The following is a 27,919-nucleotide window of genomic DNA, read 5'->3' as shown; positions in this document are numbered from 1 at the left end:
TTCCCCTATCCAGTCTATTACTGTGGTCTGGCATGATATTCCTCTATCCAGTCTATTACTATGGTCTGGTATGATATTCCCCTATCCAGTCTATTACTGTGGTCTGGCATGATATTCCTCTATCCAGTCTATTACTGTGGTCTGGCATGATATTCCTCTATCCAGTCTATTACTGTGGTCTGGCATGATATTCCTCTATCCAGTCTATTACTGTGGTCTGGCATGATATTCCCCTATCCAGTCTATTACTGTGGTCTGGCATGATATTCCCCTATCCAGTCTATTACTGTGGTCTGGCATGATATTCCTCTATCCAGTCTATTACTGTGGTCTGGCATGATATTCCCCTATCCAGTCTATTACTGTGGTCTGGTATGATATTCCTCTATCCAGTCTATTACTGTGGTCTGGTATGATATTCCCCTATCCAGTCTATTACTGTGGTCTGGCATGATATTCCCCTATCCAGTCTATTACTGTGGTCTGGCATGATATTCCCCTATCCAGTCTATTACTGTGGTCTGGTATGATATTCCCCTATCCAGTCTATTACTGTGGTCTGGCATGATATTCCTCTATCCAGTCTATTACTATGGTCTGGTATGATATTCCCCTATCCAGTCTATTACTGTGGTCTGGTATGATATTCCTCTATCCAGTCTATTACTGTGGTCTGGTATGATATTCCTCTATCCAGTCTATTACTGTGGTCTGGTATGATATTCCCCTATCCAGTCTATTACTGTGGTCTGGCATGATATTCCCCTATCCAGTCTATTACTGTGGTCTGGCATGATATTCCCCTATCCAGTCTATTACTGTGGTCTGGTATGATATTCCCCTATCCAGTCTATTACTGTGGTCTGGTATGATATTCCCCTATCCAGTCATTAATACAAAGTTTGTCATAGCCTGATAAGCTGAGTAGAGAGGCAGTTACCACCCCCCCCCCAAAAAAAAAAGAAATTGAATAAAATATTTATACTGAAAAATATTCACAAAATTAACCATAAGTGTGCACAAAATCCTTCAATTTCACTTTAGAAAATGCAAAAGCGCTCCAATGGCAAACTTGGTTAATTTGCTCCCTGGCTTTTGAGTTTCATCAGAAATGTTTACGCCCCCCCCTCCAGAAAAATTCTGTTTACGATCTTGTTCATCCCCTCCACATAAATCGACACCCATGGTAGTAGAAGTAGCAGATGAAGAATGTTATCTGTACGTCACCTGGAAATGATATTGGGCACTCAAACTACTGGAAAACAGAACAAGTCCCCGACAGAGCCTTGGGGTACTCCACATTCAAGTGGCCTTCTCAAAATGGTTTTGTAGGAGTGACCGGAGAAGAATTGGAAATTTTCATTTAGTTTTCTCACCCACATTTTCATGCCTTTTTCTCATTTAATCTGCTTTTAATTGAAAAAAATCAGGCAAAATCACCAAGTACCATGACGGAGACCTTAACAGAGGAAAAACTCATCGACCTAGCAGAGGCTGTGGGTGACCATAAGAACGTATTAAAGTTCGGGTTGAAACTGGGATTCAAGAAGTCCGAAGTCAGTACATACATCAGTACAAATAGACGAAATGACAGTTTCGAAGGAACCACCTCCATGCTCTTCGACTGGAAAAGAAAGACACGGAGAGCAAACCAAATACCTGATATCACCAAGGCACTTGAAGACGCTGGATTTGCGGAATTAGTAGATGATTTCTTCCCATCTGGAGAGGGTAAGGTGGCCTTACATATTCCTTTTTAAAATACATAAAAGCGAGATCCCCTTTAAAATGATGTAATTTAATGAATTTTATTATAATAGTTTATTCCTTGAACTGCTCTTTGCGAGTGGGGATGTCTCTTCGGGAGAGGGAAGGGTGATGTTCTCCTTTGTAAATATATATTTTTTATGGCCCCTTCTCATTTAATTCTAATTTTAACTTCAAATATTTACGTACAACGTAATACTGGTACATGTAGTGTTCGATAATAAAAAAATATCTAAAAATTAAAGATAACTTAGAAATTATCGTTTCGTTTAGTATAACGAAAATAGACCACAAGGGATCCCAAAATTTCAAAGCCATGCTAAGAGGTTCTATTAATTTTGTAAAAAATAGTTATTACACCAGTTTTTCATGTTACTTGATACGCTCTTTACTTCTTGATGAATCCTTTGAAGTCTTTGGGTAGACCTTTATGAGCTTACAAATCATTTTGCACTATTTCATATTTTTCATTAATATTTGCTTTAGTTTCATTTTAAAATTAACTGTGCTATACATGTACTCTCCAAATGCGTTAGATAAAATATCAGTGTAAGTACATAATGTTATATGGACCAAACCAAGGTTAGATTAATAATTTGCAAACAATAACTTTGATTTCCCTTCTGTAAAATTTTTAACACACACATATTTTGGTTTTGTCCCTTTAATTGCTCTCAAATTATTTGAGAGTATAGGTATATATTTTGACAGATTTCCTGCATTTCCTAAGCAAATGAAGTCAAATAAAAGTGAATAATCAATAAATCGTTAAAGGGATACTCCGGGCTGAAGATATTCATATCTAGATAAATGTAGTAGAATGCACACAGCAAAATGTTCAAAATTTCATCAAAATCTGAAGTTATTGAATTTTAAAGTTAAGCAATATTTTTTTTGTAAAGAGTTATATGTGTGGTAATATATTTGTTCATGTCTTTGGTTAAAGTGATCATTTCACTTTGTTCTGATTTAAAAAATTCTCCTTTTGGTTCCTGAAAATGGGCTAAACATTAGGCTTATAGTGTAAAAATACGTTCCCAAAAGTTTCAAAGTATTATATTAACAGGATCAATTTTAAAACATTGGAGATGTAAACCAAAGTTTGAAATAATTGAGAGTTGGTTTCAATGACTATGTGTATACAGGGAATCTGTGCACCACAACACATTAATCCTAGATGAACACAGCATGACCTACATACAGTGTGTACAAGGTATACACTGAATGTACAGTGCAGCTAATAGTGTGTGTATAGGAGATACACACAACAGAAGGCAGTCAAAATAGCCAACGGACTTTTTGAATTGGAGAAAACTGGTCATAAGCTGAACCCGTCTACTAGACGGTTCTCAAAATCAGGCTAATAAATTGCTACTTGTATCTAAATTAGAGTTTTCATCCTATAATTGCGGTCTGTTTCAGGGTTTTTGAGGACAAATACAGGCACTCATACGCACGTTTCAACTCAGTTTGAGAATTTTTTAAATCAGCTGCTTACAAAGTTAAACGATCCCTTTAAATGAAATCTATTAAACCTGTTTGAGATTAGTTTGTTATTAAATGGCTTTGCTTGCAGAATGCCTTCCTGAGTGTTGTACATTAGGAATTCTCAGTGGTAGTACAGTATATAATTAATAAAGGTCAAGTCCTCCACTAGAACAAATTAATTTGAATAAAAAGATTCGAACAAGCATAATGCTGAAATGTTCTCAAAATTTAACACGATGAGAAAGTTGTGATGCTTTTTTCAGTTATTCACATTTCAGTGTTATGAAATGAGAGAGTTCATGACTGATGTACATGTAGCTCTTTAACTATTCATTTTTTTTTCCATTTTATCAATTTTTAATTTCAATTGTTACACATATGACAATATGGATTAATCCACCAAAATGTTTAGGAAAGAGTAAAACTTTCACATTACAATGAGGAAACAATTTTGATATATTATATTTTGTAAAATAACATATGAAAGAAATCATGAGTGGGTGATACCAATGGTTCCCTCCTTACTTGCATACCAACCAGGAGGCCCATTGCATAAAAGTAAACCAATCATAACTTGCATGGAATCCTTGATTATGATTGGTTGTTGAGCAGTGTTACCATGGTAGTTATCATTAGATAGAAAAGTTTAAAACCACAATAGTATACGATGGGGTCCAGGATGTGAAATGATACAACAGTTTTGCATTAATCCTCATTTGACCCCCTCAACAAATTTTTGTCACTATGCCGTCGCGCATTTTTGTTTAACTGCGCCGCTTGCTTACTTTTTACTTTCAAGTCTTGCGCATTATTTGAGACCAAATTTTTGACGCCCGGATACATGGTTTGGAAATTATGCAACATTTTATTTTGTAAGCGCATGTCAGGCCCCAAATAGCTCAAAAATGTGGTCCTTTGTACAAAAGTCAATGTAAGTTGTGTTTTTAAACCAAAAATTATATTTATAAATGTATGATTATTTTTACTTTTGTTGGTTCATGATATTCATGACTTTTGGCAGCTTTTGTCTGTTAGAAATGTAAAAATTAATACTCTCTCAAAAAATAAGCATTCTACTAGCTATATTGAAAAGGCAAAAACCTACAATAAACAAATTTCGGGGAAATTTCATATAGATGCTTATTTGCATAATTAGATGATAAGAAATATAGACAATCAATATTTTGAAAATTTTACTAGATAGTCTTATAGTTTACATCTGGCTTTATGCACGTGCAAAATTACACGGTGATCGCGCAATCAGCTGCCAAGATCTGAACAGGGGTAAAATTGATCCCCCTCCCACCCCCTCCCCCGTCTGAAATAACTCAGTTAAAATAGGGTTAATTGAAATTTAATAATGTGATGCATTTACAATGTATTTTCCATTAAATATTTTCCTCTGTAAATTCAAATATTTTTTCCAGGGGGAGGGGGGAGGCAACTTCCAATTTCACATTGGTCATTGAACTGAGACTAAGAGGTTAACATATATTCAAATACAAGTATTTCTTTGTCATTATTTGATATCTAATGAAATAATAATAATGTTAATATGGTGAAATTATATAGCATTTTATATTACCATATTTTTTTCCATTTTTTTCTTTCTTTAACAGATAAAGATGTCTCACAAGAAACTGCAACAACTTCAAGAGCATCGACTTCAACAGGAGCAGCAGACATGTCAGCATTACCACAGTATGTAAACAATCAATACTTGACTTGGTGTACACATGGGGGATGTGACCAGAGCGTTAAAAATCTGTGTTTCTTCGTATGCTAGAAAATTTGGACAAACATCAAAATAAGAAATCTAGATCATGATATATCATACTCTTACATTGTTATAAACATTTTAATAAAGACTATAGAGTACCAAAGTTATGAGGTCAGTTGCCATGGTATCATGGCGGCCTGGTTCTAAACAAATGAACCTGGCCAAATGAAAGTGTGTGTTTCTCATAGGAGAAAATGGCTGCTATCGAAATGATCGCTTGCAACCTATTTTTCAGATGAGCCAAAGTCATTTACAAATACAGATGATCGCTAGGTGTGACTTTGATCAGAACCAGCCCGCCATGACACCATGGCAACTGATGTCACACTTCAATACTCAAGATGATTGTACAGTATTTTAGTTTAGGTAGAAAATAATACATGTACATGTGTATTCTACTGGGTTTGTACATTACTTTTAAGATTTGTAAATAAGACGAGGCTTTGCATGATGTACAGTAATTGCGTACTCCAAATGTATAGTATAGGGAAGATGAGATTTGATTTTGATAATTGGTACTCAATAATGCATCACGGTCTACCACTGCCTCCAAATGTATAGTATAGGGAAGATGAGATTTGATTTTGATAATTGGTACTCAATAATGCATCACGGTCCACCACTGCCTCCAAATGTATGATATAGGGAAGATGAGATTTGATTTTGATAATTGGTGCTCAATAATGCATCACAATAATATTAGCACTTGATATTTCTCATTTCTTCTACAGTACCATCAGTGAGGGAGAACTTTTGATGTTGTCAACAGAGATCGGACCAAGTTACTACAAGAAAGTTGGCATTAACCTGAATATCTCCATAGTAACCCTTGATAACATCAAGGAGCGTACCCGAGATAACTGCGATGCATTGATGACAGCTTTCACAAGATGGAGGGATAAACAGCTTCCAGACACAAACATCAGGGCTCATCTTGCAGAGGCTTTATATCATAGTGACTTAGGTTTACTTTCTCACAAGTTGATTACTGGAAATCTATTAACAAAGTCAACAGGTAAGGGTAAGAAGGAAGTTATGATGGCTGCCTTCAAAAATCAGTTCAATCAATTCTTAAAACAAAATACTGTTTTTATCTAGTGGCACTATTCCATTGACCTGTTTGATCGGGTTCACTATCATACACAATGATACACTTATTTTACTTCTTATAGAGTTAGGCTATAAATGGTGATGTTTCAGTTTGTTTGAGCATTTTGATGCCTCATCAAAATCTTTCCTAAATTGAGTTGGTGCTGCCCAGAAAACAGACTTTTGACCCATGGGACCGCGCCCGATTGAAAATGCATTCATTATACAAATAAACAGACATAAATTGACCATGAATTTTTTTTAAATTTATGACTGAAATAGTAACACCTACGATTTAAAAAAACACACACACACAAGAAAACCAAAAGCCAAAAAACAAAAAAATACATAATATATACATGTACTTGTACATGTCTATCAGTGAAATGGACCTCTGGTGATCTCTCACAGCTACACTTTTCATGCTAAGGGGGTGGGGGGGGGGGATGGGCTCCGATTTGACCGGGGCAAAGTTTGAGTTGTTGTGGATCACATTTGACACATTTACAACTATGCTCTACAACAATGAGCTGTTTAAGTTTCGAGGTCACACGACCTGTTGGCCCAATAAATGACGTAAGTTGATAAAAAGTGTACAATTTTCCTCAAAAGATCAAATTTGGCATTGATTTTATTGAATGACTTATATACAAAAGTATGCATAAGGCGCATTAACTAAAAAATCACCCAAATTTGTTACAAAATATTGAATTAATTACTAAAATGCACTCAGACACGCTCTTGTATGGTCTATATTTAGGGCCACAGCCATTCAAATAATACTTTCGGGAGGCATGGTCTTGTTTTAGGTCAAATCACAATAAAAATAGGTATGAAAATGCTATGGAGAAAACACTGCTTAAAATTTCCTGAGGTCACTTCGTGATTTTGACAAGAAACTGAATTACATGTATTGTTTACAGGCTCATGTTAATGTGTTGTTTTGCGATATTAGCACCAAATTTAAAAAGGGTGATGATTGTCGCTGAATTTCCATGAACTTCAATTTATGCTTTGAAGCATACAGTGTACATTTTCTATTGAAAAGATTAAAATTCATTTAGGACGAAAGAAGCTTGTGCTTGCAGAAATATGTCTATAATTGTTTCTTGTGACTTTCAAGTTTAAGGATGTGACATTTTTTTCTAGGTGCACCTGTTACAATTCCAGTATCAGAGACCAAACCACTTACCCCTGACCTGATTAAGAGATGTAAAGATGAGCTCCAAGACAAGTACAGGACTGATTTCTGTATGATAAGAGCTGATCCACTAGATCCTGATTCTGTTGTGCCATTCCAAGATATGTACACAAACCTTTTCTTGGAAAAAGAAAAACGAAAGGAAAGGAGTCAACTTGAGTATAAAGATCTCTTTAATCTCAGAATCAATGGAGTGTTCCCCAAACGAATCATGATCCAAGGAGAGGCAGGGGCTGGAAAGACCACATTCTTGGCTAAGATTGCATGGGACTGGATAAACGATAGTCAAGATCTGTCACAGTTTGTGTGGGTACTCATTATCCCTCTGCGTGAATCCAAGCGATACACAATTGGTCAGATTGTTAAGTCATATCTCTCAAAGGACAACCCAGCAAAAGCCTGTCAGATCACTGAGTACATCCGTTCAAATCCAGAAAAGGTATTCATTGCCTGTGATGGATTAGATGAGCTTAGTGGCAAGGATGTACAGCATACTGAAAGCAAGCAAGGTTTAGAAGGTGCTCAGTCAGAGTCAAATGATCAAACTGACAGGAAATCAGAATCCCAAATGAGCAATAAGAGAGAGCAAAGTTTTTATGAAGGCACAAACAGAAAAAAATCAAGATTAGAGGAGAGCAAACAACCACGGGTAATGCAGCATTTTCCTTCAGGTACATCAAGATCTGCTGATCAAACCACAGTAGGATCAGAAACAAGTCCATCAAGTATATCTATACACCAAAGAACTAATCCCAAATCCAATGTAAATTCTATGGAGAGAGGTGATATCACTGTCGAAGATATTCTTTGCTCAGATGAACTTCGTACTTGCCCTGTAATGGTGACAAGCCGTCCATGGAAGGCCAATGAAATAAGAGGGAGCAGTAGTTTAAGAAATCGATACACATTCATCCATGTGGAAGGCTTTGGCAGAGAGAATGCAAAGGTTTACATTTGCAATTACTTCAAAGACACTGAGGCTACAGCAGATGAATTCATCCAATTGTTTGAAAGCAATGATATCATATCAGAGAATATGGCACCATATCCTATCTACATATCTATGCTCTGTCACATGTGGAGAGTACTTGATGACAACAAGAAAGAAGAGTGGAAGGCTTTTCAAACATTCTCTGAAATATTCCGTGAAGTGTTTGAATTCCTAAAGGTGCGTTATGTCCAGAAAGAGATCCCAGATTTAAGTAGCCCATTATTCAATACCTATCGCTCTGAAATTGAGAAACTCTTGGAACCAATTGCCAAGGTTGCTTTTACTGGACTACAATCAAACAACCTTATTTTCAATGAGGGAGATCATAAACAGTTCTCAGACTATGTGGAAACAGCATGCAAAGTAGGAGTGTTGTCACAGGAGAAAAAGCTCTCATCCATTCATGATAAGAGCAGACCGTTCCTGCAGTCAACATTCTTCTTTCCTCATAAACTATTCCAGGAGTACATGGCTGCAGTCTATCTTGCTTCTCTCTATGATTCAGATTGCACTGAATTTAAGAGGCTGATTGAGGAAGTAGTGATCCCTAGGAAGGAAGAGTTTAGGTATCTTCTGTACTTCACTGTGTCACAGGACAAAAACATTGCCAATTATATCACCCAGTGTCTGCTACAACAGTACACCCAAAGCCAAAGAAAGAAGGAGATGAATTTCTTGGTTGATGTAGCTTTTGAGAATCAAGATAAAGATACCAACGCCATGCTTCAAAATTCAGTATCATCTCTGTCCATCCGTGTTGAAGACACACACACTATAGCTGGTTATGCATCCACTGGGATATATTCAAAGGCGGTAAGTTGGATACAAAGGAAAAGTACCCTGAGTTCATGCATGTTTCTATTTTTTCATTACAGTAGCACACCTTCAGGAGTATAGCTGAAACTCATCAGACAGATCTTAATAGTCTTGAAACGGATTTATACATAAAGACAAAAACCTTAAACCATTCAAACATCCATCTTTCAGTTTGTTTTTCATTTACTGAGTAAAATATCAGTAGTACATACATGTATGAAGATATTGGAATCTTGAATTGGACTGAAACATTGTCCATCTTATGCATGCATATTATGATAATTATTATACCGGGTGAGTTCAATAAAAACTTAACATCTCAAATCCTCAATTTATGGAAAAATGTATCATGAACACAATTATTAAAAATGGCATGAAAGATTATGTTCTTCCAAATAATTTGATACAATATCTATGGGGTATGTGTTAATGCTTGGATGATCAGTACAGTAGGTATTCTTTGCACTGATATAATTTTTGTTTTTTGCGCCAAAATAAAGCATTACTGCAATGAATGAATCCAGATGTCAGTGATGTCATAATCCTACAAGGGTTGCATTAAAATGAATTTAAAAACATGTTTTCAATAATTTACATTATAATTGTTTAATAAACACTTTTTAGTATCAATTATCAAGTTAATTTTATTGACAAGGGATTCGCAAATATGTTTACTAACTCATGTAGGATTATGGCATCATAAAAATCTGGATTTATTCATTGCAGTCATGCCTTCCTTTTGTGCAAATCAAAATTTACATCACTGCAAAAAATTATCCAAGTGCGAAGACATACCACATAAATATGGTATCAAATTATTTGTGAGAAGATACTTTTTCCAGCTGTATTTCATGATTATGCGTTCATGCATGGCCGTATGCAGCTTTTGGATACCTAGGCATTGATAGTTTGTAAACATTATTGTGTAAGGGTGGTCCTTTTCAACCCATTCCAAGTTTGCATACATGCAGCACTGCTACCACCTCTTATATTCTGCACTGCCTAGCATATCAACCCCTTTGATCATTCAGATTCTGATCAGGGAATTTCCTGAGCTGACCAGAAAATCTCCAAGATCTAAACCAAACTCATCAAATTGTAACATCGCGCATGTTTGGAAGGGCAAAAACAGTACTTAACAGTAACAATTCATTTTAAGTTTGATAAGGGGAGATGCACAATGATAGAGACAACAAGTCAGGTCTGTTTCATACTCGATTCTAACTATATTGCATTCTTGACGTCATTCCTTTTTATTAACTTAATGAGCTAAAGTTAATTCACCGGACCTTTTTTAATTAAAAAAGAAGAATATTTCCACAAGTAATGCAAAGTATGATACACTCGTGGTTTGCCCTTCACTGTTCAGCTTATTGTACTTACATGTATCCATCATTCATATTTTCTATCAAGTCGATGCACTGATCCCCTATCAAAAATGAAAAAAAAAAATCATTTTTGGTTGTTTTATACCCTTCTGATCATGACCATGTTAAATAATGAGCCCAGATAGATCACATAAATGTCCCTGCTCAGATCCTGGATGGTTAAATGAGGGTTATCATGCTAATGCAGAAATACAACAGTGTTGCAAACTTGGAATGGGCTGAAATGCACCACTGTTTACAGGGTGTGTAACAAAATGCTGAAGCAAGACCAATGAAATTTTCATAAAAGTTAGATTATGAAATAAACTTTCTACTCCTCTACATTTGATTGAGAATACTACCACATTTTAAAATTAATTCAGCCCTTTGTCAGAGGGACATTTTTGGGGGATGCACTGTATAGTTATATTTTTCCTATTATTGTCCCACCTGCATAGCAGAGGGAGACTATAGGCGCCGCTTTCAGGTCACATGACCAGGGTCAACAAACTTTAGCCATGTTGGGGGTATTTGAGGAATTGTCATAACTTTTAAATTTTATGGACCTAGTTTATGAAACTTGGACATAAGGGTGATCAAGTACATGTATTACTGGACATCCTGCCTGAGTTTCAGGTCATATGACCAAGGTCGAAGGTCATTTAAGGTCAAGGAACTTAGACCATGTTGAGGGAATCAATATCGAAATCTTAACCAAGGTTACGTTTTTGAAATGTTATTATCATAACTTTGAAAGTATGTGGACTTAGTTCATAAAACTTAAACATAAGGGTAATGTAGTGTATAACTGAAGATCCTGCCTGAGTTTACTTGTGTAAAACTTAAAATTGATATTGAAAATGATGTATGATTTTTCTCTTTGAATGAAAACAATAATTCTGACACCAATGACAATCAAGTCTTTGAAACAAGGGAGAGACATGACAGCATTTCCTGCTGAGTTTATCATCTCTAATAGTCCTACTATCAACTTGATTCTAACAATGTTTTAATTTGTCATTCATATAACACATCATGTTTATATTTGAGTACAAGTCTTTGAAATTAATTTTTTCATTTGAGATGAACACAGGATAGACATACTGAAATAGGCTTCTTTAACGACACACAAAATTGTAGATACCACTATACTATTTACATTTATACTCTTGCAGAATACAAAATTTTAAACTATTCAATGGGGCAATCTCAATATCCAATAATGCAATCCAATAGGAAATATAATTGTGATGTATGGCTTTACAATGTACTTTCAGATCAATATGATGGTTGGTGCTATTAGATATCCTAGCTACGGACCAGGTATATCAAAAGAGGTTGCAGTGATGATATGCTCAGCACCATCACTAAGGGATGTTAAACTGTATGCAAGCTTTCACCCTACCTTCTATGAAACTCTTGCCAGAGAAGGAAGGAAAGCCGCAGTAAGTAGAAATTCATCTTAAAGAATAAGACGGTCATGTTGATGTTAGAATTTATAAGGAGGAATAAGATGATGAGTGATGATAGTAATAATGAGAATGACAGTGCTAAAACAATACTGATAGTAATTTATAATTCTAGATTATGTAACAATGTAATCGTAGTCCTTATATAATGCTGATGACTTTATATGATTGCAATTTTAGTTGCCTACATTATAATGATTTATTATGCCAGTCCTGTGCAGTGACATTCCTAGATACATGTAAGACAAATTAATGATTAAACAACCAATTTGAAAAAAAAAACATGATTTTTTTTATATAAATCACCTTTTATTGATAAAAAGGGAACCAATTACAATAAGCCCAGGTTATCTGTTTTAGACAAACAGTATACAGGGCAACATGAAATGAATATAAATGTACATACACAAACATAATGCAAGCGATAATATGTACATGGATTATAACGAGTCAATTCAATTCATAACAAATTTCATAGTGAAGTAATGAGAAGGGGGAGGAGGAGAAGCTAATACGTGGTTTAACTAATTTTTTGTTCTGATTTTTGCTACATAAATTCATAATTGTACTAAGATATTGGTATAACAAAAATATATAAATTATGCAAATACAAGTATATGAAAAAAAAAAGAATGGTTGAAATTGAGTATTCATATCTTAAAGAAGAAACTTGGGGGCAAATGTGAGCTTGAAAAGAGATCAAGATAGGGAGAATTAGGAACAATGACTGATGGTAAGAAAGGGTATTGAACGTAGTAAGATAGAAAAAAGGAAAAATGTTGAAGGGAATAAAGATAAAGAAGAGAGGGAGAGACAAAGGGAGAAAGAGAGGGGAGAGGGCAAAGAGAAGGGAAAAAGAAATCAGTCCTTTTGCCGTAGTTACCTTAACAGCGTAATAACGCCAGGAATATTAACAATCTATTATTTCTAACAGAAAGCTAAAACAAAGCAAATGTAGCATATCATCACATTGATGGTTTGTGATGGAGCTTTGCTCGGACCAGACATATCAAATGAGGTATAGTGTAGTAGTACTAATGTGATTAGCACCAATCTCTAAATACTGTTTATAAAAACTAGGGCCAATCTTTCAACCTAGCTGCTTTCATGAGGCTCTTGGTAAAAAGAGATAGAAAGATTACAACGGAAAGTTGAGATGGACAAAGATATTGTACATTTAGGCAAAGTAGTGTAGCGGATCTGACCCTTTGCCTTGTAATCAGAGGGTCGTGTGTTTGAATACCACCATGGCCTAGCCGCTAGCGTCCTTTGGCAAGGCGTCAATCCACAATTTCCCACTCTCCACCCAGGCATTAAATGGGTACCCGGTAGGATGCAAAAGCCTATAAATAGTATGCCTAGCAATTGAGTCTTAGAACTCTTGTTGGAGTGCTTTTCAGGGAGTGGAGAAGGTGCATACATTGTATGCGGGCATGCAAGGATCCGTTGACCGGGGTAATAATATTTCTGTAAAGCTCTTAGTGACATTGTTCCGTTGTGTTTAGCGCTGTATAAATGCAAAATATTATTATTATCAAATATGTATTATAACATACCCTCTAGATTGTTTTAAATAACAAACAAAAGGTGAATTAATATCCTGGATATTTTTTTGTTTTACATGTACTGCACAGGTTTAGTGTCCAGCTAATTCTGTTATGAAGTTCTGGTTATAATCGCTACACAGGTTTACATAATTATGTAGGCCTGTATATTAAGTAACTGACTAATACCGATTCATGATTCTTTTCATACATCTTTGATAAATACTGATGTATGTACAAGGAAGAACATAACAAATATCATGTTTAAAGGGGAAGTTCACCCAGACAAAAAGTTGAATAAAATAACAGAAAATATAAAAAAAATATTGAAGGTTCAAGAAAAATCCATCATAATGAATAAATGAAGTTATTATTAAATATTTGATTGATGTTATACCTGTATGCTAGTAAATTCTTTTCATATCGTTTGGTGAAAATATATCATCACAAACCGTTAAGATATTTGAAATTTATGCATTTTATATTATGTATTATTTTGGGCAGCTGCCCTTTTTATGACGTTACCAATATGGAAAAATGTAATCGTATAGGGATAAATACATTTAAGAACAAATTTTTGTACTACATGTACGTAGACAATATTATCTGAGAGTGCTTATAAATAAAGGAGACTAAATGAGATTTTTTTTTATCTGGTTCTAATGCACAGGTATGCTGTCATTTAAAATGTGTTATACTTTCAAGTGCTTTGACGCAAAAACATCTAATTGATGCAAAAACATGGAATCGTTTTTAACTTTATAAAATCCATATCTTCCTAGACATCTTTTAATTAATGATACTTCATAATCATGGAAGTTAAAAAGGGAAATATTAGCTTTAAAAGTTACATGTAGGAGAGAAAGTAAATCATTGAATTTCAGAGGTGCATGTAGTATTTGTATGAGAGTGATATTGAATGACAATGTCCATGATACTGTACATGTGTGTATTACAGTATAGGGAATATACATATATACATAGAGTGAAGGTAATGAAAAATGACCAGGTGGGTTGGATTGAGATGGTTTGCAGGGTGAAGGCTTAATTCTGAAAATGGAATACATCTATGTAGACATGCAGTAGCAGCACATGTTGTTCTTGAAAGAATGTTTGAAATTATTAAGTTCTTTGCATTGAAAAGTAATTATAGGTCACATCAATTACAGGCTTTTGTAAACTTGTAAATCATCCAAATTTGTTTTGAGAATAATAATAATTGGCATGTAGCGCTTTATCAATCTAGACTTCTCAAAGCACTTCATAATTATTATTACCCATTCACTTAATCAATCTTTAAGCAGCCTGTTTTTATAGGTGCACACCTGCTAAACCAACCACAATGATGGTTGTTTCCTACCGGTACTCAATCAATTAGTACCTGGGTAAGAGTGGCAAAGTGTTGATTTATGCCTTGCCAAAGGACGCTAGGCCATGGTGGGATTCGAAAACATGACCCTCTGATTACAAGGCGAGAGTCAGAACCGCTACACCACTGCGCTTCCACAAAAATAAGGCAGTTTATGCCAACAGTACATAACCAAGATAATTGATTTTGAAAAATTTAATTCTTTCAATATTCAGAGGTTTTAGTATTAACATAATACATGCACTTAAACAGAAAAGCTATATAATGAAAATAAAGTGTTTGGATATGGTTGATGTAGAAACATGGAATATCTTTTTAACTTTATCCATATGTGATTCTTCCTAGTCATCTCTAATATGATAATACACATGGAAGATATAAAGAGAAATATCGGCTTCAAAAAGGTGGGAGAGAAAGTAGATCATTGAATATCAGAGTTGCATGTGGTATGTGTATGAGAGTGATATTGACCATGATACATACAATGTATACAGTACAATGAGAGCTACATTGAGTGTATACATGGAACATAACAATATGATGAAATGAACAATGACCAGGTGGTTTAGATTGAGATGGTATGTAGGGTAAAAGGTTACTGAAAATAGAATACTAATATGGAGTAACAAAGATATCTGGGATTATTATTGTCTTCACATGTATGATCTTAAATTGATCATTTTTGTGATATCTCAGAAATTGTTGAAAGTGATGCTATAATGTTGAATAAGGGTACAGAGGTTACCTGTAATAATTCCTTCTTTCAAAATTCATAGGTATTGAAATGTCTTGTATAAAGAAAAATAAACATCAACAGAAAAGCTATAAAGCCTAATCAGGTATGGATGCTAAAATGTTATGTTGTGATGCAATTAGCCTTATCAACACATTTTTGAACCAGTTTAACTTGAAGCATTACAGCATGATCGTACCATCTGATATGTACATGTATGTTTAATGATCAATGTTTGTACACATGTAGGTCCATACTCTTAAGATTTGGAATAATAAGCCTCTATCATCAGCCTCTTCACATCACCTAGTAGAAGCTTTATGCTTCCTACCTAACCTGACTAACCTGATACTGAGTAGAGTTTGTGAAGAGGAGGAGTTCTGTTCTCATCTGAATGAGAAGGCTTCAACCTTGAAGGTATGCTTGCTTCTACTTTATACGTATAACATGTTTGAAAACATGTCTATCTAATTTTATTGTGTTAAATACATTTAAGAACATATTTTTATACTATTTAGGAGTGTTCATTAATAAAGGAGACTAGATGAGTAAATGTTTTGGAAATTTTGCTCTAATGCACAGGTATGCTGTAATTGAAAAATTGTCATATCTTCAAGTGTTTGGTAACGATTGTTGCAGAAATAAGGAATTGTTTACAACTTTGTCCGTCTGTGAGTTTTACAAGACATCTCCTAATAAAATTGGTATACGTGGAAGATTAAAAGAGAAATATCAGCTTTTAAAAGTTAGGAGAGAAATTAGATCATTGAATATCAGAGGTGCATGTGGTATGTGTATGAGAGTGATATTGACCATGATACATACAATGTATACAGTACAGTGAGAGCTACATTGAGTGTATACATGGAACATAACAATAGGATGAAATGAACAATGACCAGGTGGTTTAGATTGAGATGGTATGCAGGGTAAAAGGTTACTGAAAATAGAATACAAATATGGAGTAATGAACATATCACAGATTATCTGAGATTATTATGGCCTTCACATGTATGATCTTAAATTGATCATTTTTGTGATATCTCAGAAATTGTTGAAAGTGATGCTGTAAGGTAGAATAAGGGTACAGAGATTACCTGTAATAATTCCTTCTTTCAAAATTCATAGGTATTAAAAATGTGTAGTCCTTTAACAAAATACACCTCAACAAAAAAGATGTGAAGCCTAAACAGGTATGGATGCTAAAATGTTATGTTGTGAAATACATCTATGAATACATTAGCCTTATCAACACATTTTTTGAACCAGTTCAACTTGAAGCATTACAGCATGATCATACCATCTGATATGTACATGTATGTTTAATGATCAATGTTTGTACACATGTAGGTCCATACTCTTCAGATTTGGAATGATGGGCGTCTATCATCAGCCTCTTCACATCACCTAGTAGAAGCTTTATGCTCCCTACCTAACCTGACTAACCTGACACTGAGTGGAGTTTGTGAAGAGGAGTTCTGTTCTCATCTGAATGAGAAGGCTTCAACCTTGAAGGTATGTCTGCCTCTACTTTATACTCACATCATGTTTGGAAAACTTGGAATATTGAAAAAGTGTTTATCTAATTTTATTGTGTTAAATTCATTAAAGAACGTATTTTATGCTACTTAGAAATATTGTTTGAGAGCGTTTATAAATAAAGGAGACTAGATGAGATTTCTTTTTAAAATTTGGTTCTAATGCATATTTATGCTGTAATTGAGAAATTGTCATATCTTCAAGTGTTTGGTTATGGTTGATGTAGAAACATGGAATCCTTTTTAACTTTATCCATATGTAATTCTTCCTAGTCATCTCTTATATGATAATACACATGGAAGATATAAAGAGAAATATCAGCTTCAAAAAGGTGGGAGAGAAAGTAGATCATTGAATATCAGAGGTGCATGTGGTATGTGTATGAGAGTGATATTGACCATGATACATACAATGTATACAGTACAGTGAGAGCTACATTGAGTGTATACATGGAACATAACAATAGGATGAAATGAACAATGACCAGGTGGTTTAGATTGAGATGGTATGCAGGGTAAAAGGTTACTGAAAATAGAATACAAATATGAAGTAACAAACATATCACAGAGTATCTGAGATTATTATGGTCTTCACATGTATGATCTTAAATTTATCATTTTGTGATATCTCAGAAATTGTTGAAAGTGATGCTGTAATGTAGACTAAGGGTACAGAGATTACCTGTAATAATTCCTTCTTTCAAAATTCATAGGTATTAAAATGTCTTTTTTAAACAAAATACACATCAACAGAAAAGCTATAAAGCCTAATCAGGTATGGTTGCTAAAATGTTATGTTGTGATACATACATTAGCCTTATCAACACATTTTTGAACCAGTTTAACTTGAAGCATTACAGCATGATCATACCATCTGATATGTACATGTATGTTTAATGATCAATGTTTGTCCACATGTAGGTCCATACTCTTCAGATTTGGAATTATAAGCCTCTATCATCAGCCTCTTCACATCACCTAGTAGAAGCTTTATGCTTCCTACCTAACCTGACTAACCTGATGCTGATAGGAGGTCATAACAAGGAGGAGTTATATTCTCATCTGAATGAGAAGGCTTCAACCTTGAAGGTATGTCTGCCTCTAGTTTATTCTCACATCATGTTTGGAAAACTTGGAATATTCAAAAAGTGTTTGTTGGGACGGATCTGAGTATTTTGGTGAATTTGGTGGAGAAAATATTATGTTTCTTTTTAAAAACAAAGACAAATCAAACACACCAATCAATGGGACTAGGAAAAAACAGGGGGAAAACTAAACAAGCAACAACAAGCACGGCGACTCAAACACCCCAACTTTTTAGCTAAACGTGATCATTCAAGAAAAATAAGCACTTGACAAAATAATTAGTTCGATGACTTCGATTTATAATTAAAATGATTCGAATGTTTTCTTTGACAAATTTACAGAGTGTTTACAACTCAAAGAAATGCCTGTATGATATATCAAATAATTGAAGACAGCAAATAAAGTTTCGTCGTATATTCAAGGGAATTATAACAGAGCAATTAATTATGTAATAAAATCCCGGAATAAAAAAACTCCAAAATAGGCCAAAGCGTTGAGAAGTTGACAGTTCGATCTACTTGGCGAATTGAGTTCGACCTGAACTTGGAATGGTGGAATACGTAGCTAGGCCTGTCGTATACAACGGAGAGTGGAAAAGCAGTCTAGATGGATCCTCGATCGATGTCATGTAGGACAAAAACTCGTCTATGGTGAGGGTCTCAGTGGAACCTGACAATTATCAAAATAAAACAAACAGTGTCCTAATACACTTATCGTTGTCGAACACAGATAAACGACCTCAAAACGTGTAAAGATATAATTTATCATCTCATAATAATGACAGTGAGAATTGTCTATTTAGCAGCAATTCTAAACAAAATATAAAAGTACATCATGTAAAACCAGGCTATATGCCTTTAAGAAATTCGACGAGAATGACTTTCATAATGTCAAGGTCAAATAACAATGTTCACTATCAAGTATAGCATACATCGCAAAACTCTCCATAATACCGACAACTGAAGATCGATTAAATACTAAGCTGTCTGCAATGACATATAAATCAACGTAAATAATTTCAAAGATCTATTTTTGCTTATAATATTCGACATTTCATGTGGATGACACTTTATACAAAAATAAAGTTGTCTACAAACGTACTCGGCATAATTTCTTCAGTACAAATACTTTGTCAAGAAATTAGTTATATCAAATATCTCTTTTCTCTTTTTACTATAAATGTTGTTATAAATATTAAACGTACATACCCGATAAACATCAGGAAAAAGAAGTAAAAAGTCAGCTAAACCAGGAGTCCATTAATTTTCCTTTACAAAATGACGAGCCCAGACAGCATCGGTGAAGTACGCTGTCGGGAGCTAAGCCGACGGTCTCGGGGGAGATATTGGTTCAAATCCCCATAGAAAAAGATGTAACCAAAATTGAACACAGACGACTCTGCTGAAGTATCAGCAACCGGGCTTTTTTTAAGAGTCCCGTATCGTTAATTAAGAACGCACGAAACCGCCCTTACAGGGCGAGATCCAATTGGTCATTTTTCGTAACCAAGAAAAACATTATTTACATATTATTACTAAGTCCGTGTCTCTTAGGGTTCAACACGTATTGGGAATGCTTTCTTTTGAAATTCACCTGCTGTTCCGGAAATACTGTCTTTAATAATAACAGGTGGAAATTTCTTTGCGTCCAACTAAAAAAAATCCAAATTGCTTTTGATTCTTTTTTTACACAGTATCACATAAAAGTGTTTTTGATTCTTGTTTTACACAGTATCACATAAAAGTATTTCAGGCTTCTTTGATATCCTAAAAATAAACTCAGAAATTGTCACTACATGTTTATCTAATTTTATTGTGTTAAATACATTAAAGAACATATTTTATACTACTTACATGTAGATACATGTATATTGTTTGAGAGTGTTTACAAATGAAGGAGACTAGATGAGTAAATGTTTTGGAAATTTGGCTCTACATGTAATTGAGAAATTGTCAATTCATTATCTTCAAGTGTTTGGTTATGATGTCGAAACATGGAATCCTTTTTAACTTTATCCATATGTGATTCTTCCTAGTCATCTCTAATATGATAATACACATGGAAGATATAAAGAGAAATATCAGCTTCAAAAAGGTGGGAGAGAAAGTAGATCATTGAATATCAGAGGTGCATGTGGTATGTGTATGAGAGTGATATTGACCATGATACATACAATGTATACAGTACAGTGAGAGCTACATTGAGTGTATACATGGAACATAATAATAGGATGAAATGAACAATGACCAGGTGGTTTAGATTGAGATGGTATGCAGGGTAAAAGCTGGAATGGAAAATGGATATGAATATGAACATACTGTTTCCTTGCTGACTCACATATTGTAGAAGATAAATACCTGCCTTTCAACTTGACATCAGTTTCAAATTAATGTTTTTCAACAATCTTTACATCTGTTGGCAAGACAATAAATATGTTTTTGTCCTGCTCAACCTATGTTTAGTGAGTTGGTGTCTGATGACATATATCTGTAGAATATACATCTCAATGGCTCTATAGTACACATAATTAATAGATTTATATTAAAAATGAATAGTTGTAATGTTGTTTTTATTTTACATCTTATGTGTGTAATGAAAGAAATATGTTTGTGTGTTGAATACATGAGACTTGTCAACAATCTCATCCAGTGACCTAGCAGAAGCACTGTGTATTATGCCAAATATTACTGACTTAACATTGAGTTCTCTTACTACGTTACTGCATTGGTTATGGGTGTTTGTGTGTGTGTGTGTGTGTGTTTTGCTTTATAGGATATAATGATTTATGAATGGTCATTCAATAAATTCTGTTTGAAATAGAATAGTGGATATTGACAGGCTGCTAATTGGATTGAAGTGTTAGTACGGGATAGTTTACTACCCTGGTATTTGAATATCAATTTCAAATTTATTAATTCTGTTTGGTAACTACTAGGAGCAAAATTTGTAGGTCTAGCAAAGAAATGGAAATTTACCCAGTATCAAATGCTGCAATGAACAGTCTGCAAAATTACATGTAGCGCTTGTCTCTGATGGTTATATTAAGGTTAAACATAATTAAATATTGTATTCTAGATTAATTTAGTGCCCTAAATGAATCACAGTCCTACTTCCTGGATGTTATACACCATCGACTTCAATTAATAATGCTGAATAGAAATTAGAATGAAATCCAATATTTTTTAGAGAAAGGAACTATTTGTAGAATTTTCAAAATTGTGAACTTTGTAAAAGAAAAATATTCATGATTTTTCTACAAAGACAATCACTATACATGCACATGATCTGTTTTAATGCATGGAGCTATTCATGTTGAACTATTGGTGCAATCCATTATGCTATACCAACCAGTAAACTCCAGAAAGTAATTTACATTCCATTTGTCTAGATGTTTACAATTATTGCGTACTTGACCTTCTATTCTACCAAAGTCAGAAATAGTCAAGGGGAGCATGTACATGAATATAATTAACATGATAACAAATGTTAATTGGCTTGTACACATTTAAGGGAATCTCCCTGACACTTTTACATAGTGTATATAAACAATTGGGATGAAAAATAAAACTTAATAAAGTAAGTGAGACTCTATCCTGTGGATAATGACATGTGAACTCTGAATTTTATACATCTCTGTTAAATGTTAGGAATTACTGTGTAAATTTACTAAACATCTAGACGGCGTCATATTGTTTACATGTATTTTCATATTAAAGATAAATTTGACATTCTATCAAATAAACCATCTATCCTTTTTTAGAGAACATTGTGAGTTCTTTTTACATTGCTTCAAGATATCAGGAATGTTTATTATTAATTGCTATTGCCCTCACTGACATTTAGGTGTCTAATTCAGATATTAATGCTTATTCTTTACATAATGAACATAACTTAATCAAAGGGATATTCTTCTTAAAGTGCATTTTGGGTCATTAGTTATTTAGTTAGTCTCAGAAAGGGAAACATTTATTTAAGAGACCCATATCACAGTCAGTGGAAAAAGGATTGATGATGCAAAGTTTGTCTAACAATTTGAATTGATAGATAAAAGATAGAGAGGAGGCATAATATATATATTTTTTGGAGACTATTAAATATTGAGGAAAAAAAAAGATGGAGGAGTAAGGATTGGAAAGAGTGGTGGAATTTTTAAATTACATGTATCCTGTTTGATGAAATGATGAGAACCGGGGGGGGGGGGGGGACTTCCATTGGCGAGTGGATACCTCCCCCCCCCCCTCTCCACTTGTGAATTTGCATTAAGCAAATTCCATGTAGAAGCATTGGTTTGTTTAATTTATTGATAAACAGAAAGTTCAATTTTAATGTAATTGCTAAGTGTTGGAAACAATTTCAAAATGATTATAACTTGCAAAAGCTGAACATTTAATTCCATCAGAACTATGGAGTATTAAAGCAAGAAAAATATTAATACAGTAAAAACAATGTGTGTCAAATAACACAGAAGGTCAATTCTTTTAATGATAAAAGATCTGAATTGTAAGTGGCAAGTTCAATTCTTGAAAGTAGGTCGTAGGTGATACATGAAAATTGTATTTGTTTTCTACATGTACAATGTAAGCAAAGGTTATTTGTGTTGAAAACTCAAAATAATGCAAGGAAATATTGAAGTTCTTTGATATGGTTTTCCATGAATTTCAGATGGTCAATTTTTAGACAATAACAATCGAAAAATTTAAGAGGATACATAACAGTATAAAAAGGACACAAAACACCAGATAATCATACTGAGTAATTTTATTGTGATAAACACTATATTCATGTTGCATTGTCTGTCTCTTCTCTTTCTCTCTCTCTCTCTCTCTCTCTCTCTATTTTCTTTTTGTCCTCAGATCTTCCTCCTGTTCTCTTCCTCATCACTATTTTCAAAATTTGCCTCGTTTAAATTTTCTTCTAGAGACGCAAGAGACGTCTTCTTTTGATGTGAAGTTGAGGAGATATAAAAAACTTTGTGCTCTGCACCCCTATGGAGCATGCTTTGCACTCTCTGTAAGTGTTGGCAACCTTCGCGTGCATTAATCAGCCCCCTGTAAATGTCCAACTAATGATCCGCGCCTGATATGACCTATATAAAATTTATATAAAAGAAGAAAGGTATATTCTATGCATGATACAATTTTGAGCATTATGATAATGAGAATAAAGAAATGATTTGATGAATTACAATTTCCAATGATGCTTCTATTCTTTCAGGGTTCTTTCCCTCAGATCAGCAAAGGTAATTTCATATTCAATGGAAAGCCTCAGAAGGATCTTCAATCATTCTTACAAACACTCAGTGATGAGAAAAGGTAGGTGAACTAATAAACTTATTAAGGTAAAGGTGACCTCTTCACTCAGGCTGATACAACCTAGATATGATCAATGTATAAACAGTTCTTATACTGCTCATTAATTTGATCATTACAATGGGCTAACTCATTTATAAATGTATGACAAATGAAATAATTGTACCTAAATGGTCATGAAATGGCTTTTGTAGAAATATGCTCCAGGCATACGATAATTGGACCTATACTGGTCATGTAAATGAAATAACTATTTACAGTACTAATTTATCATTATGAGGAACATAATGATTGCACTTAAACTGATCGTGTCGTGGTCTAGTGGTTCTGACTCTTGCCTTTCAAACAGGGCCGTGGGTTCAAATCCTAGCCATGGCGTGTTTTCCTTCAGCAAGAAATTTATCCACACTGTGCTGCACTCGACCCAGGTGAGGTAAATGGGTATTGGCAGGAAGAAATTCATCAAAAAGCTGTGCGCACCATAATCGGTAGACTACATGTAGCTTAGCCAGGGTAATATAGGAGTGCCTTGAGCACCTAGCAAGGTGGATACTTGCGCTATACAAATCCTATATTATTTTTATTTTATCATGAAATTGCTTCATCCGATAGTAATTAATTTATATAAGGTACATGTATACAATAAATGTACTTGAAAGGGTCTTGAACAGCTTTTTTACAATACTAAATTCATATGAGGAATGCAATAGTTTTACCTGAATCATTCATAACAGCTTTTTAAGATACTGGTTTAAATGTACAAGGAATACAATATTTGTATTTAAATTGGTCATGAAACAGCTTTTTGTGCAATTTTCATTTATATGTATGTGGAATACAGTAATTGTACCTAAATTGGTTGTAGAACTGCTTTGTACAATAATATACAAATTATACAATGATGGTCAAAGATTTGGCTTAAACTATTCACATCGAAGGAACATCAATAGTACCCTTCCCCTGATGGCCATCGGCCTAAAGACCCCCTCACACTGAATTGCCTGAAATATGCCTTGCGATGGCTGGCGAAAGGCATTTTTTAAGAAATCTCTTTCAATGGTAACTGGTAGGAATCATATTTACACTTCGTGTTTGGGTTCGTAGTTCGTAGTTGAATTAACAGCTGCAATTATTCAAATTCGCGCGGAAATTTTGAACATGTTTAAAATTTCCTGACGAATTGAGAAATCGTTGGTCATCTTTTGAATTCGCATCTCTTATTTAGTCTGTGGTAATCGTTTATTTATAATGTTTATCGTTCGTTTGTTATTGTCGCGCATAGTCCCTCATCGCGCTTTTGCCAAAGTGGACCGATCTCGAAAGAAGCCTTAACGAAGCAACACAATGACAAAAACGTACAAGATTGCCCTATCTATTCCCTTGTCTTCGTTTCTAATCGCACGCCATATCAAAACATTGCTCACAGTTCGTTCGTCTTATTGGGTTATATAAACCCTTCGCTCGTCTTCGGCTGCAATTTACTCACATAAGTGAACCGAAAAATCAATATCCTTTGCATGTCATATTTATCCTTCGCTAACCGTTCGTTGATAAAATTTGACAATAGTTACTGATCGCATGATTTGACAGAAATTTTATTTGAATTAGTTGAATTTGCGTGCATTTCGTGCATTTTTCCCATTCGTCACCTTTTGTCAGCCTACATTAGGTCAGGTGTGAGGGGGCATTAAGGGAAAATGGTACTATTGATGTTTTTTAATGTGCATAGATTTAGCCTGTTCAGAGAATGAGTCTTTGTATATATATTGTATATCCCTACCAGCTGTATCATTCCTCTTCATATGTAAAAAAAAATAAAGAAAAAAAGTAAAATTATACGTTTTCTTCTTTTGTAAACTCACAATTTAACGGTCTCATGCAAGGGATTTTTCCAAGGCTAATTTATATACCTGTACGAGGAATACAATAATTGTATTCAAACTGGCCATGAAACAGTAATATCTATTAAGCGGTTAGACATGTTGTTCCGATGAGCGCTATTTAAAAGCGGATTATTATTATTAACATTACTAATTTTAGGGAATACAATAATTACACCTATTGGTCATAAACAGATTTGTACAACAATAATTTTATGTTTGAGGAATACAATAAATTGTTCATGAATCAGCACTTACAATCGTAATGTATATGTTAAAGGGATGGTCCGCGCTGAAAATATTTATATCTAAATAAAAAAAGTAAAATTACCGAAGCAAAGTTCTGAAAATTTCATCAAAATCGGATAACAAATAATAACAAGGTTATTGAATTCTAAAGTTTATCAATTTTTTTTAAACAGTTACATGCACATCGCCATGAATATACATTAGTTTAATTGGCACACATTTGTAATTCCGAAGCTTCGTTATTCCGAAGGTTCGTTAGTCCAAAGACAAAATGTGGTTTGTATTTCCGAAGGTTCGTTAGTCCAAAAACGAAGTGAGGTTCTTAATTCCGAAGGTTGGTTAGTCCAAAAACGAAATGATTAGCGAACCTTATTTCGTTTTCGGATTAAAAAAGCTTCGGAACATCGAACATTATTTCGTTTTCAGATTATTGAACCTTCGGAATAACGCCACAAATGTTTGGATTAACGAACCCTTTTATGATTTCGGATTAACGAACATCGAGGTATAGGCAATTTACGTGTTTCCGAATTACGAACCCTCGGAATTACGAAGTGTAACCGTTTAATTTTGTTCATTCATGTGTAAATGATATGTCTCCATTATGATATAATAAGTTGCGGCAATGAATAACTAATGCACTTAATCAGTTGTAAATTCAATATTTTTTAGTTCTTGGTTGAAAAATTTTGATTTTCATATAATAAAATACAAAAGAACATGTGGGTATATGACATCAGCCCACCTTATATTCATGAAGACATGCCTAAAACTTTTTCAACCGAATAATGGGTATCTTTAAAATTCAATAACTTTGTTGAGATATAAATATCTCCAGCCTGGACCATCCCTTTGAAGTATTCAGGGCCAATAACCTATCAAATAAACATATATTTTGTCACCTTTTCTAAATATTTTATAGGGATATTGAAACTTCTTTTGAGTCTTCCTCAGACGAAATTGAAACTTCTTCTGAGTCTTCCTCAGACGAATATTTTGATGCATGATGTGACTCTGCAACAAATACAGTCAAGATCTATACAATGGCAATCCACAACCATCTAATTGATCTCCATGACGCGGTCATATCCTACAATGGTTTGTTTCAGAGCTGTGATATGTCTGAACTCATTTCATTTTTAATCCATGGAATATTATTTTGATGTGAAACCAATTGTCACCAGAGGCAAATATGAATCATAATTTTAATCCTAAAATGACTGATGAGCTCTTTTCATCCAACTTTCAAAGTGATATTTAAGCATCAGATATAGGCCTGGGACGATTGTCAATGTTACCATTTGATTATTTCCTGAAAAAAACAATTGAATCATTCAGTCAATCGATATTTACTCCCAGGCCTATTCAGAAGTATCATAACTAATGATTTCATGCAATGTGGGTTAAGAGAATTAAATATAGGCCTATAGATTGTGCCATCGTCACTGGGTGATGTTAACCTGAATTTACCCTTTTTATGCAATCATAAATATCAATTTAAAGTATTTTGTCCATGGTATTCCATATTTTCACATTATTCTGAACCAAAATCAATGTTTAATCTGTCAATGCATTATCACGCCAAACTCTTCTAACAATGCTTTATACAACCTGGAATTCTTTTATTACCTTCAATTCTTTTATCTTTATCATACAGAAGAAAGTCACTCCTTCAATTCTATTTTTTGTAACCACAGTGAAAATCGTAGGAATTACAATTCATAATGATTTAAAGTGAAATGCTTGTGTAACCGAAATAATGAAGAAAAAAAAAGGAATAAAAAGTTATACATGTTAAGAAAATTGAAAGCTTACAATCTACCTGAATGTGATTTGTTAACAGTGTAATTAGGGTATGTAAGACCAGTCCTAGAGTATTGTGTACCTCTATTCGCCCCTTCTCTTACTTTGAAACAGATAAAAGTTACTGAAACTGTTCAGAAAAGATCATGCAAGATAATATTGGGAACCATTTATCTATCATATATATGACATGGTTTCAAATACCTCAAATTTGACATCACTTGAAAGTCGAAGAGTAAAACTTACCACAGATTTCGCTTTAAAGTTAGAAATGAATCAATTGTACAAAAACCTCCACTGAAAACAAACGCTTTCAATTTATGACATATGAATAAATATGAGGAGATTCTATGTAACACAGAAAGATTTCAGAAGAGTGCTCTTCCAAGTCTGACAAGATTATCAAATAAGTACCACATGTGGTAAATAAGTCTGAAATT

At 34.1% G+C, this 27,919-nt stretch overlaps 1 protein-coding gene and 1 long non-coding RNA gene across 3 annotated transcripts; one reads left to right on the top strand and one right to left on the bottom strand.

The window, feature by feature from the left end:
- Positions 1-1,433: 1,433 nt before the first annotated feature.
- LOC135158027 (uncharacterized) lies at positions 1,434-27,472 on the top strand. Of its 2 annotated transcripts, none has more exons than XM_064115271.1 (10): positions 1,434-1,731; positions 4,875-4,956; positions 5,767-6,050; positions 7,274-9,129; positions 11,777-11,944; positions 15,864-16,031; positions 16,965-17,129; positions 18,074-18,241; positions 23,453-23,550; positions 26,599-27,472. In XM_064115271.1, the coding sequence occupies exons 1-10, from the start codon at positions 1,449-1,451 to the stop codon at positions 26,681-26,683; spliced, it is 3,357 nt and encodes a 1,118-aa protein (XP_063971341.1). In that variant the 5' UTR covers positions 1,434-1,448; the 3' UTR covers positions 26,684-27,472. The 2 variants fall into 2 exon arrangements, with proteins under 2 accessions (XP_063971341.1, XP_063971342.1); XM_064115272.1 differs by having other exon boundaries at positions 4,881-4,956; positions 26,599-27,438.
- LOC135158028 (uncharacterized) lies at positions 18,203-19,674 on the bottom strand. Its single transcript, XR_010296856.1, has 2 exons — positions 19,447-19,674; positions 18,203-18,907 (listed from the first exon to the last, which is right to left on the bottom strand). It is a non-coding gene; the product is annotated as an uncharacterized LOC135158028 (long non-coding RNA).
- Positions 27,473-27,919: the final 447 nt, after the last annotated feature.

Source organism: Lytechinus pictus, unplaced genomic scaffold (genome assembly GCF_037042905.1).
Source record: "Lytechinus pictus isolate F3 Inbred unplaced genomic scaffold, Lp3.0 scaffold_26, whole genome shotgun sequence".
In the NCBI taxonomy this organism is placed as follows: domain Eukaryota; kingdom Metazoa; phylum Echinodermata; class Echinoidea; order Temnopleuroida; family Toxopneustidae; genus Lytechinus; species Lytechinus pictus.
This window is presented reverse-complemented; position numbering and strand designations above follow the sequence as displayed.

What these genes read in the sequence shown, in the direction of transcription:
- LOC135158027 (XM_064115271.1), top strand. Translation starts at nt 1,449, where the DNA reads ATGACGGAGACCTTAACAGAGGAAAAACTCATCGACCTAGCAGAGGCT. An exon ending in CTGGGATATATTCAAAGGCG is followed by an intron (nt 9,130 to 11,776) that starts GTAAGTTGGATA and finishes ATGTACTTTCAG; the next exon opens with ATCAATATGATGGTTGGTGC. An exon ending in AGAAGGCTTCAACCTTGAAG is followed by an intron (nt 18,242 to 23,452) that starts GTATGTCTGCCT and finishes CTATTCTTTCAG; the next exon opens with GGTTCTTTCCCTCAGATCAG.